The sequence below is a fragment of the Hyaloscypha bicolor genome (assembly GCF_002865645.1).
Source record: "Hyaloscypha bicolor E unplaced genomic scaffold K444scaffold_42, whole genome shotgun sequence".
Lineage (NCBI taxonomy): Eukaryota > Fungi > Ascomycota > Leotiomycetes > Helotiales > Hyaloscyphaceae > Hyaloscypha > Hyaloscypha bicolor.
The window spans coordinates 23695-38730 of NW_020194544.1; the positions used below are offsets into that span (position 1 = coordinate 23695).

Here is a 15036-nt window from a genome sequence, read left to right on the forward strand (position 1 = left end):
ACCCTCGGGATCCCAAAGCAATACAGATTCGGTACAGAAATGGCTAGGATTTCAGTGAGAGTTCTGGAAAAGACTTTAAAGGTATGTGATTTATGAGCCTTACTCTTAATAAAAGCTAATTAAAATAGGGCTACCGTCTAGCTACTAAGTATGGCGAGCTTACTACTCTCTGGCCGCATAGTGCCCTTAACAAAATCACCTCCCAATTGACTTATCCTGATTTACCTACTACTGGTGCAACTCACAAGAGGGATAAAATTACCCTTCCTAAAGCAGTAGCAAAGGAGAATAATCGTGGTTCAATTGCGTTAGTTTAGAAGGCTAGAAGAGTATCTGAGAAAGCAAAGAAGAAAGTAGCTAAGGAGCAAGCACGTGAGAATGGAGCTAGAGAAGGAGGAGAATCAGGTGATCAAGTGGAGGGGAGGGCACCAAAAAGGGCTAGGGTGGCTATAGGAGCGCCTAGACGTAGTGGGAGGCATGTATAGTAAAGCTTTTACTATTCCCGAAACCTCAATATTACCCGATTAGGCAATCGGCTCTCCGATTAATTAATCGGCCCTCTAATTAATTAATCGGGACCCACTGTGGCTTGCGAATCGTATTCCATTTACGATTAATTAATCGGAGAGCCGATTAATTAATTATAGCGCCCGATTCCTAAACCGCTCGTATTAATAGATGGGATGGAACAGATCTAGTACTAGAACTAGAATTAGAAAAAATAAATTAATTATATTTTAATATATTAAAAATTATATTTTTAAGTTTTTTATAAATTTATATAACTATTATTAGAATAAAAGTAATTATTATTTTATTTTTTATTAATTAATAATATTATATTTTAAAATATATATAAAAATACTAAATTAATTTATATAAAGTTTTTAATATATTTAAGAAAAATTATATTATTCTAATAATTTAAAAACAATTAAATTTAGTTTAATTATTAACTTCTACTATTTCTTTATTTGTATTTTTTTAACTAAACCATTTATATTTCTTTTATTTGAATTATTTGAATTATTATTTTCTTTTATTATTAGTTATTTTTATATAATTATTTTAATTATATTTTTTCTTATTCTTTTTTATATATTCTTTTTATTTAGTAAAAAAGTATTTAAAACAATCTAATAAACTATAAAGTATTATTTTAATAAATAGATTTCTTAATAATTCTTTTTAAATATTAATAATAAAATAAATAAAAATAAAAGTAATATTATTTATTATTCGAGAAATACTTTTTAGATATATTAGAAATATTATTTATATTTATTATTTAAGCTTATTTATATACTTTTAATAAATAGATCTTTTTTATATAAATTTCTCTTTTTTTAAAGCTAGAATTTCTTTTATTATATTTGTAATTTAACTAGTTATTTTTAGAAAAACTAGTATTTATAATAATCTTTATTCTTTTACTAAAATTCTTTTTTTTCGAGTTTTTAAAAGTAAGAATACTTTAGAATATTAGCTTAATTTTAATTTAATATAATTATTAATATAAATAATGGCTTTAATATTCCTGAATTTTTATAAAAATTAGAAAATAAATTATTAGCTTTATTATAATTTTTATTTTCTAAAAAGTATATATTTTTAGGAAAATAGTATTATTATATAATTCTATTTATATTTAGAAAGTTCTTAATTATAAATATATTTTTATTTTCTAGAAATTTAAATAAATTTTTATTTAAATATAATTTTATAGCTTTCTTTATTATAATTCTAATAAATCTAATAATATATATATATTTATTAGTAATAAAACAGAATTCTAAAAGCTTTTTAATATCGGGTATTTAGTAATATATATAATTTCTGAATTATTTATAATTAGTTTTATTTTTTAGATTTTATAAAAAATTATTCTAATATTTTTCCTTTATTTATATTAACTATAAATTATTTTTCTATTCGAAACTATTTAGAAACTTAAATATAAACTATAGTTTATATATTTTTTTAAACTAGAAATACAAATTATTAGTAATAAATTAAATAGAATTAAAAGAATATATTTATTTAATTAATATATTCTTTAATTTATATATTATTAAAAATCAGGAATTATATATTCTATAGTTTACTTTTAAATAGAAATATAATTTCCAGAGTTTTAAGAAAACTAAAACTTTTCTAGAAAAATATAATAATTCAAGCTTTATTTTAATAAATTATAAAACCCGGTTTTATATTTCTATATATCTTTTACTTAAAATTATATTTTTACTAATTAATAGATCTTTAATTAAGTTATAATAATTTATAAAATAGCTATTATATTTTTAGATAAGAATTAAATTAAATTCCTAAATAAGAAAAACTATAATACTTAAATTATTAATATAAAAGCAAAGCTATAATAAAAGAAGCTATAAATAGTCTACTAGACTTCTTTTTTTACTAGTACTTTTATAGCTATAAAAAAGAAATATACTAATATTATAAATATTCTTATTCTAATACTTTTTAAATTTATTAAAATTAAGCTAATAAAAGCTAAATGGAATAATAAATATCTCTTATAAAAGAAGCTTAAAGCTTTTTATATTTTTATAAAAAACTAGCTATTTTATATTTCTATATATAAGCTATTTTCTTTATAATTTAATTTAATAGAAAATAATACTAATTTAGAAAACTTTATTACTCGAATTAAAGCCTTTAATAAGAAGATTAATTTTATAAAAATAGAGTTTACTATTAATTATTATATTTTTCTTATTCTTATACTTGGACTTTCTTTAATATATAATATATTAATATAGATTTGAAATATAATATTAGATAAAATTACTAAAAAGAAAGTAATAAGGATACTATAGGCTAAAGATTAGAGATTATTAAAAAGAAAGAATAATATAATAGAATATATAACTATAAGAGAAATTAAGAAAAAGGCTAAAAAAGAGCTTATATAAAAAGAGCTTATATAAAAAGAAAATAATAAATGCCTCTTTTTCTGGTCTATTTACCTAAAATATAAATAGTAATATCCTGGAATCTATTAATCTGAAATAACTTATAATATCTATAAAAGAAAAAAGTACCCAGATTATAAATACTATAATAAGAAGCTTTATTTTTTTTATTATACTAGTAATTCATAATATAAAGAGGAATATTAGAGGATTTATTCTAGCTTTTAATTTAAAGTAATTAGTTAGTTAGCTAATTAATTAATTATTTAGTTAATTAGTTAATTAATTATTTAATTACTATTTATTTAGGTAAATATTTAATTAATTAGTTTAATTAAAACAAAGAAATCTATTCTTAAATAGAAATATCGAAAATTAGAAGCCGTATATTCTATAATCTATTTTTAAATAGGGATATAATTTCTAGAGTTTTAAGAAAGCTAAAGCTTTCTTAAAAAAATATAATAATTTAAGCTTTATTTTAATATATACCGGAAATAATATTAGTTATAGAACTAATTCTAAGAGAAATATATATAGACTATAATTCTAATATAATTACTATATAATTCGATTTTTTAAAGATATTATTTATAAGCTTTCTTTTTTTAATATAATATTATATAATATTAATAAAAGTAGTTTTAAATTTATTTGGCCAAAATATAAAAAATATTATTATTTCGGTAATTAGAACTTTTTCCTATATAGTAAGCCGTATATATATTATTATTATTAATAATAATAATAATAAATTATTAGTAAGAAAGAAAGTAATTTAAATTAGGAGTTTTACTAATTAAGAAGTAAAGAAATAAGAGATTAGTAAAGCTGAAAATCGAGGCTAAATAAGATATTAGAGATTAATCTAAAAGCTCTATAATTATAATAGTTATTGAGTTTTTAGATTTTGTAAAATACTTTTAAATTATTAAAAGCTAGCTCCCAAATACTAGTATTGAATGCTAGAATTTGGTTGTTAGCAAATGCTAGTAATAAAAAGACGTGTGTTTGTATGAAATGGGGCCTTAGGCAAGAAATATTAAAATCTCTAGTTTTTGAAAATTGCATATTGTAGTACTACTAAGTCCGAATACTTTAAATTAAGCTTTATATAATAGTAAAGAAGTCAAAGTATCTTTTATTACGGTTCTGTGGTTCTAAACTTTTAGGGAGTTTTATTACGATTTTTTAAAGGTGAGGGAATGATTTTCAAAACTCTCGCTTAGCGCAACGGACGGTTTTCAATTCGGCGCGCCTTTGTAGTAAGTACCTTTCATGACTTACCCATGACCCTCGAAGGTATTTGAGCTCAATTAAATAAAAGCTCGCAAAGCCTGTGCGTGTCTTAGAATTAATTTGTAACTTTATAGTAAAATTTAAACTTTAAAGCTCCGAAAATACGAGCCGGAAGCTAGTATTATCACGTATCATAAATTCCCCAGGAATTATTCAAGGTATAGGCACACCAAGTAATACGTACATGATTTAGTGCGCGTGACATTAGATTATAGTAATCAACATACATTTTTCACAGAAACTCCCTGTTCATTTCCATTTCTGAAGACATTGTCGACAAGTCTAACTTCGCATCAAGAATTTTGGTGGGGGATTCATTAGCCGGAACACTTGATGAAAATTCATGCAGGCGTTTTAGGTAAGTGATCTCATTCACACTCTATAGCGAAGACTAGATGTGCTGCTGTATGATCTGGGGTCTCATTACGAAGATTGCGGCATAAAGTGACGGGATTACAGGGCATTTGTACCGCAAGTCCACTTTCAGGCCACTTTCTACTACACTCACCCACTAAAGTCCCCTATATTTCCAGGCTACTCTCCTATAAGCACGCTATAAACTATAAACAAGGGGTACCACACCTTTAGAAGGCATATCCCCTGTACTTACAGGGGAATACTCGCTACAGGGTCCTATAATAGCTCTCTCACAGCGCCCGAGCGCTACGGTTGCTCCGCCAGCAACACCATAACCCTTGAAGATTTTCCACCACCTTGGAAATGTCTCACAGCCCTTGTTTTAGGGGTTCAGGCCTAGAGTTACAAGGCTTATAGCAGGCGCAGTACCTTAAGCCACACCCTGGAGTCCGCTAACACCCCTATGCGAACGTAAATGCCCTGTAATCCCGTCACTTTATGCCGCAATCTTCGTAGTTGTCGCTTATCTCCATATCCAAAGATAGTAGCTGGTAGTGGCACCGTAGTGCTCGGACAGCAACCTCATACCGGAATATTGGATCAGATACCATCAACTTGAACCACATGAGGTCAGGATTTTCTTCGAGAACCTGAAAGAGTATTAGCAGAGCCTGAAGCCCACTCGTAACTCGGGAAGGATCACAATCGCAGTAGATAAATCCCCAGACGAGCGGACCTACAAGGTTAGCGTGGAAGAAGTCCGTTCAAGGGTGAAATAATGAAAAACGGACTTAGACACCCCGCATCTCAGGCACATTTGCAAGTGGCACGGATGGTCTAATGCATTTCGGAAGGGCGAGGCCGAGGACGCCGCCAGTGGGTTTTCAGATTTGATGGAAGCATGTGGTCGCGGTCTCTGGGAAACCCAATCCGATGACTGGTAATTGGCATATGTAGTGTTTCCTTTGGTATGGCCTGGCAGCAGTATGGGTATATTGCTTCAACGTGTTGCATTTATCTTATTATCAGAATGATCTACAATCATCTTTCATAACGGAACAACCGCTTGCTGTCATCTACCAGTATCACCTTAAGTCGTAGCTTTTCTACCCCGAGACTCAGCGCCGGCTCAAGACCAAACATCAATCATGTCAAGGAGCGATCAGCATTCTAAATCTTACAAAGTATGCTGCATTTTAGAATACGGAGATTCCCGCCCTTTAGGCTGCAGGTTGTGATCTCCCAGTCATGAACAGTGATTCACTCTTAATTTGATCAAGAAGATTTCGAGTTAATAAGCATTACTCGGTGATTCCATCATATCGAGTTGGGTCAAATCGGCGTCAAGTATCGGTATCAAGCTTGAATTTCCTGCCAAATAATTGTCAAACAATGTCGACATGTTGCTCAAATGATCCAGCTGAACGGGATCCCAGTCCTCCCGGAAACCAAATTGAGCACTCTCGTCGTTTTGAGCTGCTTCTTGGTTATAATCTAGCGTTTTTTTGTCTTGAGTTTGCATTTGCCTTGTTGTGGCTGTTGGTTTAGTACTCAGACTCTGCTCAATGCAGGACCGGGCACCCTTCAGCAATATCTTGCATATGTTGTATAGTTTCGTCGCACCAGGCGCCTGTCGTGATGCCCTCTCAAGGGACTCGACCACTTGTGCTAGGAGATTCATATCCTCGTAGTCTATGTTCAAAATGGCTGTGCCCAGAATGACGATGAATGGGGTGAAGGGACAAAATGCAAGGTTCCTAAGGCGGAGGGAATGATGGTTAGACGAGGCAGTAAGGGGAGGGATTGGGGGGGGGAAGGAAGAGACAATAACGAACCAATCAATGTACATTCGAATAGAATAGTCTGATCTTGCGAAGAATAGCAAACATAGCCTTTGGTGCAGCTGAAGTGCTTCCCTTGCAGTCGAGATGCATTCTTCGGGGAATCGAAGAGGATGATCAGGCTGTGGCGTTGGAAGTGCTCGGTAAACCAGGGTCAAGTTCGCCAAGATAGTCATCTCAGTGTCTATGTGAGGCACGTTCAATTCGGTTAATTGCGCAAAAACATCCTAGAAAGTGTGTGTTAAAACAAGTTCAAATTCGCAGATAACCTAGAACTTACCTGGCACCGCCGCTGCAACTCTCGAAGTTCCTGAGCCAAACCTCTCGCCACGTTTGCTCTCGACTCGAGACTCTCCAGCTGACCTTTCGCAGAATAAAGCTTTTCATATATGCGGCTCTGCACTTTACCGAGGTCCATCCAAACTATATACGTAACAGTGATTGGAGTATTCGGGAAGTTTGGGTACGTAACCGTAATGTCGAAATCCGAGAAATTCGAAGTTCGACCAAAGTTCAACGAAAGTGCTTTGTCTAAGGAATATGTGAACCAAAAGCATACTTTCTTTGCCCTGAGGTCCGATGTTTCAGGTATTTCTGGGTCGTCCTGAAGTCGATTCAACCCGCTATCAAGGCAAAGTCGGGAAGCCAAAGAGAGCAAAGCCCAAGCTTTTTGAAGTTTCGATTGGCAGATAAGTATCTGAACCTATGATCACGCGTTACTCCCAGTCATGCCATGGCTAACAAAAGCCACACTCACTGAGATCAACAAAGCATCGATATTGGTAACTGTAGGCTCGGTGAAAGGATTTATTCGCTCTATCAATAAAGCAATATTGCTCTCGCAAATCACGATACTCCGCGTAGCCTCAGCCAGATCGATGTCGCATACTTTGAGCTCAGTTTCAGTTGCGTTGCACAGGATACTCATTAGCCCGCCATTTACGAGAAGGAAGTCTGAAATTGAATAGCCCTTGATTGGAAAATATACTGATTGGCAGATTTCCTTTAGTTTGCTTGCATCTGCCATTGGCATATAGTGCAAGATTTCATCCGGAGAACCTGGCCAAAAAAAGTCAGAATTGAAAACGCAGCCTGATTAGACGGATTAATGTGATTTAGTACATACCATCAATAAGGCGCAAAGCTTTAAGCGCAGTTTGTATAGGTACCATTGGGAGCTCGTAGGTGAATTTTTCTTGAGGGTGACTTGTTTTCTCTATGAGAATTTCCCGGATAGATTGCCAAACAGACGAAGCTCCATCACTACGGAAATTGGAAGGGGGAGTGCTCCTAAGAGCTTTTTCCAAAACTTGGCTTGTTTGTTGGGAATGAACTTCGAAAGAGGATTCCCCGAGGTAAGGAATGGTGCCTGAGATTGCTTCTTCAGATTGTATTGAACTTCGTCTGATATTTGACGAAGGCGGAAGGACGGGAGGCACTATTTGCGGTGCTAAGGGCTGGGGTCTAACTGGTGTAGTATCTTTTGTTAGGTTCGCAACCATACCTTGCAGCTGCGACAAGTGGGTGCTGATGCTTTCAAGATGCTCCTCACTTCGGGTTGATACGGTCAGCTCCGTTCAGAGGCTTGAAACAAAACAAAGAGTTTTAGCCTACTATTTGTTTGATATCAACACACGCTGACGTTTCTCTCTGGGCTGCCGAGAAGTCCAACATTGGATATTGGCACTTCTGCAGGCTGAGCAGGGGCTTAACTTGTCGCATCGTATCTGGAAGAATGTCAAGCAAATATGCCCAAGTTCCAGTTGGCTAGCTTACCTTTCTAGACTTGCATGCCTCACAGGCTCTTAGTTTTGTGTTGATCATGGAGTGGTCGGGCTCAGGAGTGGGCGTTGAACCTCCTTCTGCACTCATATCACGTGAGTTTCAGCTTTTCAGAGCCTACGCGGTTTAAGGGCGGTTTTGATAGCTCGGAAGGGGAGCTGATCTCCTTTGGAAAGGGCAATGAAGTAGAGGTTTGCGTGAGAGATGCCCCAACTTTAAAATAGGCGGATCACCAGGATTCCTCGGATTCCGCGGCTTCCGAGATTTTGAGTACCCCATTCGTACAATAGGCAGCCTCCTCGCTTAATAAGCGAATAGCACTGGGGCCACGACTCCCCAGCATTGAACGGAGTCGGACCAATACAATAACGGAGGCTGCGGATTTTTGTTCTTTACCGGCACGTGGTACTCACCAAACTTGGCCAAAGAACCATTCAACACCTGTACATAGAACAATGGTAACCCTTTTCCATGGATTTGCTGGGAATTTCCTCACATCTCGCCAACCGATGCCCTATTCATTCACGTACTCCAGACCACACGCGAAATACCCTTAGACTCAGGATTAATCTTCCCTTTCGCTGGTTTTGTTTTAGTCAAGCAACTGCTGCTTTAATCTGAGCCCAGGGTGAGCGAACCGATCAGAGCGTGAGCAGAGAAAGAACTATCACTAATTTATATTTTATGAAAAGTTTATATTTGAATGGCCCTTAATCAGTGCTATAAGAAGATTGAAAAAAGTATTTAATTCTATTCATTCTTATAAAGTAATTTAAATTTAAAGAGAAAGCTAGATTTTTGGTGTTCCCGTCCGAGCGCCTCTACTTTGGGTTAGTGGCCCCTATTTGACACCCTAATCGATACCCGGGGTTGTCGTTTTACATTTTCCCACTTGACAAGGCTGTCGCCCTCGATTCCTAAATTTTGACCTGTTGCCAACGCCGAGGCCTTCGAGTTGAATGACAAGGACCATGGCCCAACCCAAAAGCTTTACTTATCGGCCTTTGGGAAGGCGCCAGATCAGACTGGTAACCCTCCTTCCAGACGAAGACTCTCAACAAATCAGGTGTACACTTGACCACGTATCACTGAGCAGCAAGCCGAACTTTGAGGCCCTCTCGTGTGTCTGGGGGGCGGACGTTTTGCATGCGTCGATTTTGATCAACGGGGAGTTGTTCAGCATTCGACGAAACCTCTGGTTTGCTCTGTACCATTTCCGAGGCTCCAAAAAGGCAACTGGACGAGACGTCCGAAGAGATGAAGCTATGACAGCAACAAATCGGCGTGAGGAGACTAAGAAACCTGCTTGGGGAGATGGAGATTTCGTTGCCGAAATTGGGACTTCAGAGCCTTGGTATTCATCCCAAAATCTTTTCGGGTGGGGAAAAACATGGAAGTCAGGAATGGTGAACTCCATAGCCGTCGATAAGCCCTTAACGATTTGGATCGACGCAATATGCATCAACCAAGACGACATTATAGAACGGGGAGCACAAGTCCAGATCATGGGGGAAATCTACCAAACGGCATGGAGGCTTCGAATTTGGCTAGGCGAACATTCCTCAAACACCATTCCTGCTATGGAGAACTTTTCCCTCGTTGATAGGGGAACCAAGTTGTCTCTTGATGGTGACATTGATTAGTCCCTGTGAGCGGAAGACGAGAGCAACTAGGCTAATTCTTGCAGTTCCTGGGGGGCGGATATGGAACCAGACCTCAGAAGCCATATCAAGGCTGAGATATCGGGGTGGGGAGCGTATTGATCGCATAATCGACTTTTTATCCCAAGTCAAACGCGTGATAGATGACGACGAAATTCCTCTCACCAGGATCATCAGTAAGATCACCCTGATACTCTTCATATAACAGGAGCATCTCTAAATTGGCTTACACAGGTCGTGATCTACAAGATTTGGACGTCGCATGGGGGCAGTTGAAGGCGAACAGGCTCTATCCAGATCACGATGACCCAGAAGAGCTCCTGCAATCACTGCTGACCATGCATGACCTCACATACCAAGTTCTTTTGATATGCCTCCGAGCCAAAACTTTCTTGATTCCAAGTCGTTTGAGGGGTAAGATCTCCGGGTTATGTTTGAAGAGACATAACTGAAATCAAATAGAAATCAAAAGCCTGGGAGGGGGGGGGATTGTTGACGGCATCCGATTGGGAGAATGTAGAAGCTGACCTGAAAAAGATTTTAGGTACAATTGATGCGAAGAATCTCACAGTGGAATCTCTCGAGGGTAGTGTACCCTGTCTTTCCGGTTAGAAGAAACTATCAAGCTCATCGTTGCAGGATCGGTTCAAAGGTGTTGTCGGAAGGGTATATTAGAAATATGCCAGCGCCCCTACTGGAGCAGACTCTGGGTCATTCAGGAAGCAGTTCTGGGTTCCGAGCCGATTATTCACTGTGGCGCTTCTGTCTTAGGGTGGGCCAAATTTGAGAGGTTTCTAAATGCTACGTTTCTGAAAGAGCTTGAGGGCCTCACAATGTATGGCCCAGGGTATGAACTATCTCCTGAACTCGTTGAAATAATTGCCGGGACACCTGCAGTGGAATTTCTGAAGGCTTTCCGGGTTACGAAGTCTGGAGGCGTCGGCTGCAGCTCTTTGAGATATCTCATAACCTCTTTTGCTAGATCCCAGGCCAAGGACCCCAGGGACATGGTGTATGGACTCCTGGCTCTTTCCGACTCCGCTGAAGACACCGATAATTTTACACCCGACTACACCAAACCGCCACATGAGCTTTACGTGAAAGTCGTCAAGGCTTCTCTCTGGAAACGTGGCTCTGTCTGGAGTGGGGCTGATAACTATCTGGTCTCTTTCAGTCGTCTGCTTCAGCAAGTGTTCGGCGATCCTTTCTGGGACAGCAAATGTGATACACCCTTATGGATGAAGAACGTTATTCCTAGTAGTTACGACCTTGGTGAGATACTCGAGGTGGGGGGCCTCGTTGCGAAAAAAGTACAATGGGATCCGTGTAACACGACCATTTGGGAGAATGGTTCATTTGCAGGTTCTATGCCTGGAGATTTCAGATCCCTGCGACACGACTTACATAGTTCGCGACTCGAGCCAAAAGATTTTGCCTGGCTAAACCATGGTTCAACTTCCAACGCAAAAGATATTGTCCCACTAAACAACTTAGAAGCCCGCTCAATTCTCGAATTCAATAGTGGAAAACGAGCTCTAGTTTACAATCAGAAGTTTACTGCTCTTGGATATTGGGGTTCATCCCAAAGTGGCAGCGTTCTGTTGTCAACTCCTGTTCGCGAAGGAGAGTACTTGTGTTGTTTCAAAGACTGCCAGGTGGCTGCTATTGTTCGTGAGAATTGGCCCGGCGTATATTCTATTGTCCGCCATGCTATTGTGTGTGGCAAAGATCTTCATATATTGAAATATTGGATGGTGGAATACACCGTACGACTGAGTTCCGAGAGGCTTCAGATGTTGACCATGTGAGAAGGATAATAGAAAGAAGGGATTTCGGTATGATGAGCGCCATCTTTTCATTCAAATACTAACTGCAGCTGTAAAGGTTGCAGGTTCGTCTGTTGGCTGGTACTGGTAGGCCATTGTGGTTGCTCGAGCCCTGCCTCCTAATCCAACACTCACTCAGTATCGTCTGGATGGAAAACCAAAGCTCGCACCTCAATACTCTCCCTCGAGGCCTCACCCACACGTTCCTCATCAATAAAAGCACTATGCGGTGCACTCTTTGCCCTCCCCTCAGTCTTAGAGTCAAAAACACTTAATCAACAACACCTCTTTCAGGGTCTGCTTATTCAAATAATGCCACTTATGCGCCGGCCTCGCTCTCACCGAATACGTTTCTCCCTCACGATCAGGATAAATAAGCTTAAGGGGAATGAGCTCTTCATCAAGAACCGACTTGGCTTCGGCAACTCTCAAGGGTGTTTCAAAATTTGCTTGATGGGTCGCCAGACGTTGATGATTTGGTAACGTCCGCGAAGGAGAGTTTCTGCTTCGGCGGGGAGACGGTGTGTCACTCTTTCCGGGCCGACTTTGTAGGGTTGGTCGATGTGGGCTCGCTAGATGGGACCACGCAAGAGAATGGGCTTCTTCTCGTTGGGCTCGGTTTGGCTGCGTTGGTCATGTGATTCCCGGCGGAGAGTATGATCGAAGATGAAGATCTTTGAAGCGCCGGTACTGGAACCGTCAGTGAGGATTCCCAATCCAGACTTGTCGAGGAAGTTCTCTCGATGTCACTTACGCCGACTTCAACAATTTCTCGACTTCAGGATAATAGACTTTCTGGATCTGGTCGTCATCAATAAAATCCTTCTCTTTACTTTCATGATTCACGACTTGGTATATTGGTCTTCGGTGCTGCGAATGTCATAAACTGTCACGTCTTGTGGCAATGTTGGTCTGAATTAGCTTTCTGGCTTACCAACATAGTTTGGGGCGGGAGGAGATCCATCTTCGTTGTCTTTGAAATAATTGAATGTGGAAGTGAGGTTGAGAGTCTCGTAGGGTGCCTTGGGTGCCTTGTATAAAGAAGCCACTGGGGTGGAATGTTGCTCATAATCATCGAGATGCTTTAAGAAGTGGCTGAAAACTTGAGGGTCCTGAACATCTGCGGATGCCATTGTGCCTAAAAGTGACATAGAAATATAAATCAGTTTGAATGCTTCAACTACTTTGCGCGTTTCACTTTATTTTTTCTTTTGTGAATTTCCCGCTCATATATCCATATCACGAACGGGAACGGCATAACAAGTATCAATTATAATCATTGATTTCAAAACACCGGGGTTTTGAATTGTTTTGAATAACCCCGCACTAATATTGGGAATATGTAAAACGACACCCCCACGGGTGTTAACTCAAAGTAGAGGCGCTCGAACAAGAATACCAAAAATCTAGCTTTCTCTTTAATTTTCTTATGGCACTAATTAAGGGCTATTCCAATATAAACTTTTTATAAAATATAAATTAGTAATAGTTCTTCAAATTAAAGAAGTTTAAAAATAAATATTTTATAGCTTAAAGATAAACTTAAGAAAGCCTGGAAATTTAGCGAACAAGTCCCTAAAACTAAATATGACAGCCCTATAAGCCCCTATTTTGTAAGGCCTTATAGGGCCTAGAAACTAGAACTTAATTAATTAATAATTCCGTGCCTGGTGGGCGGGAATTATCAACCTTTATTCGTGCAAAGGCCTAGCCAATTTCAGTCATGTCAGCCTTTCTTCTACAAGTGCTCCGAATATATCATCAAAATGCGCTTGCACCGAGGCCCATGCACACAATCCATCGAGTTATGGCGCGCGGTGAATGTTTTTATCGTGTTTTACCGTTTTTCTCGATTATCGCATGCACCAGTCTTGGAGTGTTTTCCAAACCGCCCCAATCCCACTCTTAGCCAAGCCACAAAAGCACAAGGGCTCTCGGGAAGGTCTAGATGCCCCTGATCTCCCATGAATTCTGATCTTTCACTCCATCAGTGCCAGTGTTCTCAAAGCTCTCTGATTATCTCATGAAGATGCGTTTCTCTACCTCTTTCGCTGTTGCATCATTGGCATCAGTTGCTTTCGCAACTCCTGTCGACGACTCGACGTGCACTTGGACAGTGCTGCCATAGCACCCGCTACCTGCCCTTTGCCCCTCGCTTCGGGGGCGGCGGCCGCATGGGTTATCCAAAAGGTGAGTATTTCTGAGCACGATTGAAGAAACCTGAGCACACGTAGGAAGTCAGTCTGAGCAAGTATAAAGAGATATCTGGCGCTCATTTTAGCTCCCTCAAGGCCGGACTATACATTCCCCATAGTATCTTTATATACGGGTCGGGTTTCAGCCCCGACAGAGACTCCACCGAGACTGATTTTAAATTCGTACAGGATAACATGACAGAGTCACAAGCCCCATATTCAAATATCTTCCCCCGCGGACATGAAATACCAGAACGGTAGGTCTCAAAGGCTTGTTATCAGAATATCTAGATTGACTTCTCAAACAGACTAGACGAACAACATATCATCACGACTAAAACCTTCGGCTTCCTCGTCCATCCGAACATCCCACTCACCTCACCCGATCTCAAAATAGCAGACATAGGTGCAGGCACTGGAGCCTGGCTACTCGACGTCGCCAACAGCCTACCATCGACATGCCAACTTACCGGCTTCGACGTCTCATCATCCGCCTTCCCTCCATCTCAAACCTTACCCCCAAACGTGGCATTCAAGATTCAGGACATGCTCCTCCCCTTCCCACCTTCGGAGATAAGAACCTACGATATAGTCGCAGTGCGCTTCGTTAGCGTTGCAACAACGCGAATAGAGTGGGCTCGCGCGATTAAGAATCTGATCACGCTGTTGAGACCGGGTGGCTGGCTGCAATGGATCGACTCCTGCAATTTCGCACTCTACAATTCCGTTCCTGGAACTTCTCGCGCAGCGTGCCAGGAGATGTATGACGGTCTAGAGCCGTTTCGCTCCAAAAATGACGTCGCGATAGGCATGATGATGAGAGAGCCGAAGAATGTGAGGAGGGAAGATGTATTTCGTGGAATAGGCTTGGTTGATGTTCACGAGGATGTGTTTTCGACGGATAGGCTGCAGGATCCCGAATTACAGCTGAGAGATAAGGGAACCAGGAATGTAATCGCTTGCTTCATGGGATGTTTGGAGAGCTTGGTGGAGGTAGAAGGGAGTGGTTGGAGCAAGGAGAGGATTGAGAGGGTGAAGGAGGAGGCGATGAGGGAGGTTGATAAGGGGGTTTATCATACCCTTGATCAGGTGTGCATTATTGGGAGGAAAGCTTGAAAGACTTGATTCTGCTACTG

General features: G+C 38.9%; 4 protein-coding genes across 4 annotated transcripts; 2 read left to right on the top strand and 2 right to left on the bottom strand.

The window, feature by feature from the left end:
• Positions 1-5593: 5593 nt before the first annotated feature.
• On the bottom strand, positions 5594-8386 carry K444DRAFT_660631 (uncharacterized protein). Its single transcript, XM_024886490.1, has 7 exons — positions 8213-8386; positions 8051-8163; positions 7563-7987; positions 7194-7495; positions 6717-7139; positions 6431-6663; positions 5594-6352 (listed from the first exon to the last, which is right to left on the bottom strand). Exons 1-7 carry the CDS (start codon positions 8306-8308, stop codon positions 5887-5889), a joined length of 2058 nt encoding a protein of 685 aa, XP_024741024.1. The 5' UTR covers positions 8309-8386; the 3' UTR covers positions 5594-5886.
• An 803-nt stretch (positions 8387-9189) lies between these two features.
• On the top strand, positions 9190-11687 carry K444DRAFT_626169 (uncharacterized protein; the record flags this gene model as incomplete). The annotated part of the gene is made up of 5 exons (XM_024882610.1): positions 9190-9847; positions 9906-10055; positions 10114-10293; positions 10424-10486; positions 10519-11687. 5 exons carry the CDS (start codon positions 9190-9192, stop codon positions 11685-11687), a joined length of 2220 nt encoding a protein of 739 aa, XP_024741025.1.
• A 149-nt stretch (positions 11688-11836) lies between these two features.
• On the bottom strand, positions 11837-12838 carry K444DRAFT_641060 (uncharacterized protein; the record flags this gene model as incomplete). Its single annotated transcript, XM_024884561.1, has 6 exons — positions 11837-11975; positions 12048-12130; positions 12173-12249; positions 12289-12395; positions 12460-12553; positions 12640-12838. The coding sequence occupies 6 exons, from the start codon at positions 12836-12838 to the stop codon at positions 11837-11839; spliced, it is 699 nt and encodes a 232-aa protein (XP_024741026.1).
• A 1257-nt stretch (positions 12839-14095) lies between these two features.
• K444DRAFT_641061 (uncharacterized protein) lies at positions 14096-15016 on the top strand (the record flags this gene model as incomplete). Its single annotated transcript, XM_024884562.1, has 2 exons — positions 14096-14157; positions 14209-15016. 2 exons carry the CDS (start codon positions 14096-14098, stop codon positions 15014-15016), a joined length of 870 nt encoding a protein of 289 aa, XP_024741027.1.
• Between the last annotated feature and the right edge of the window lie 20 nt (positions 15017-15036).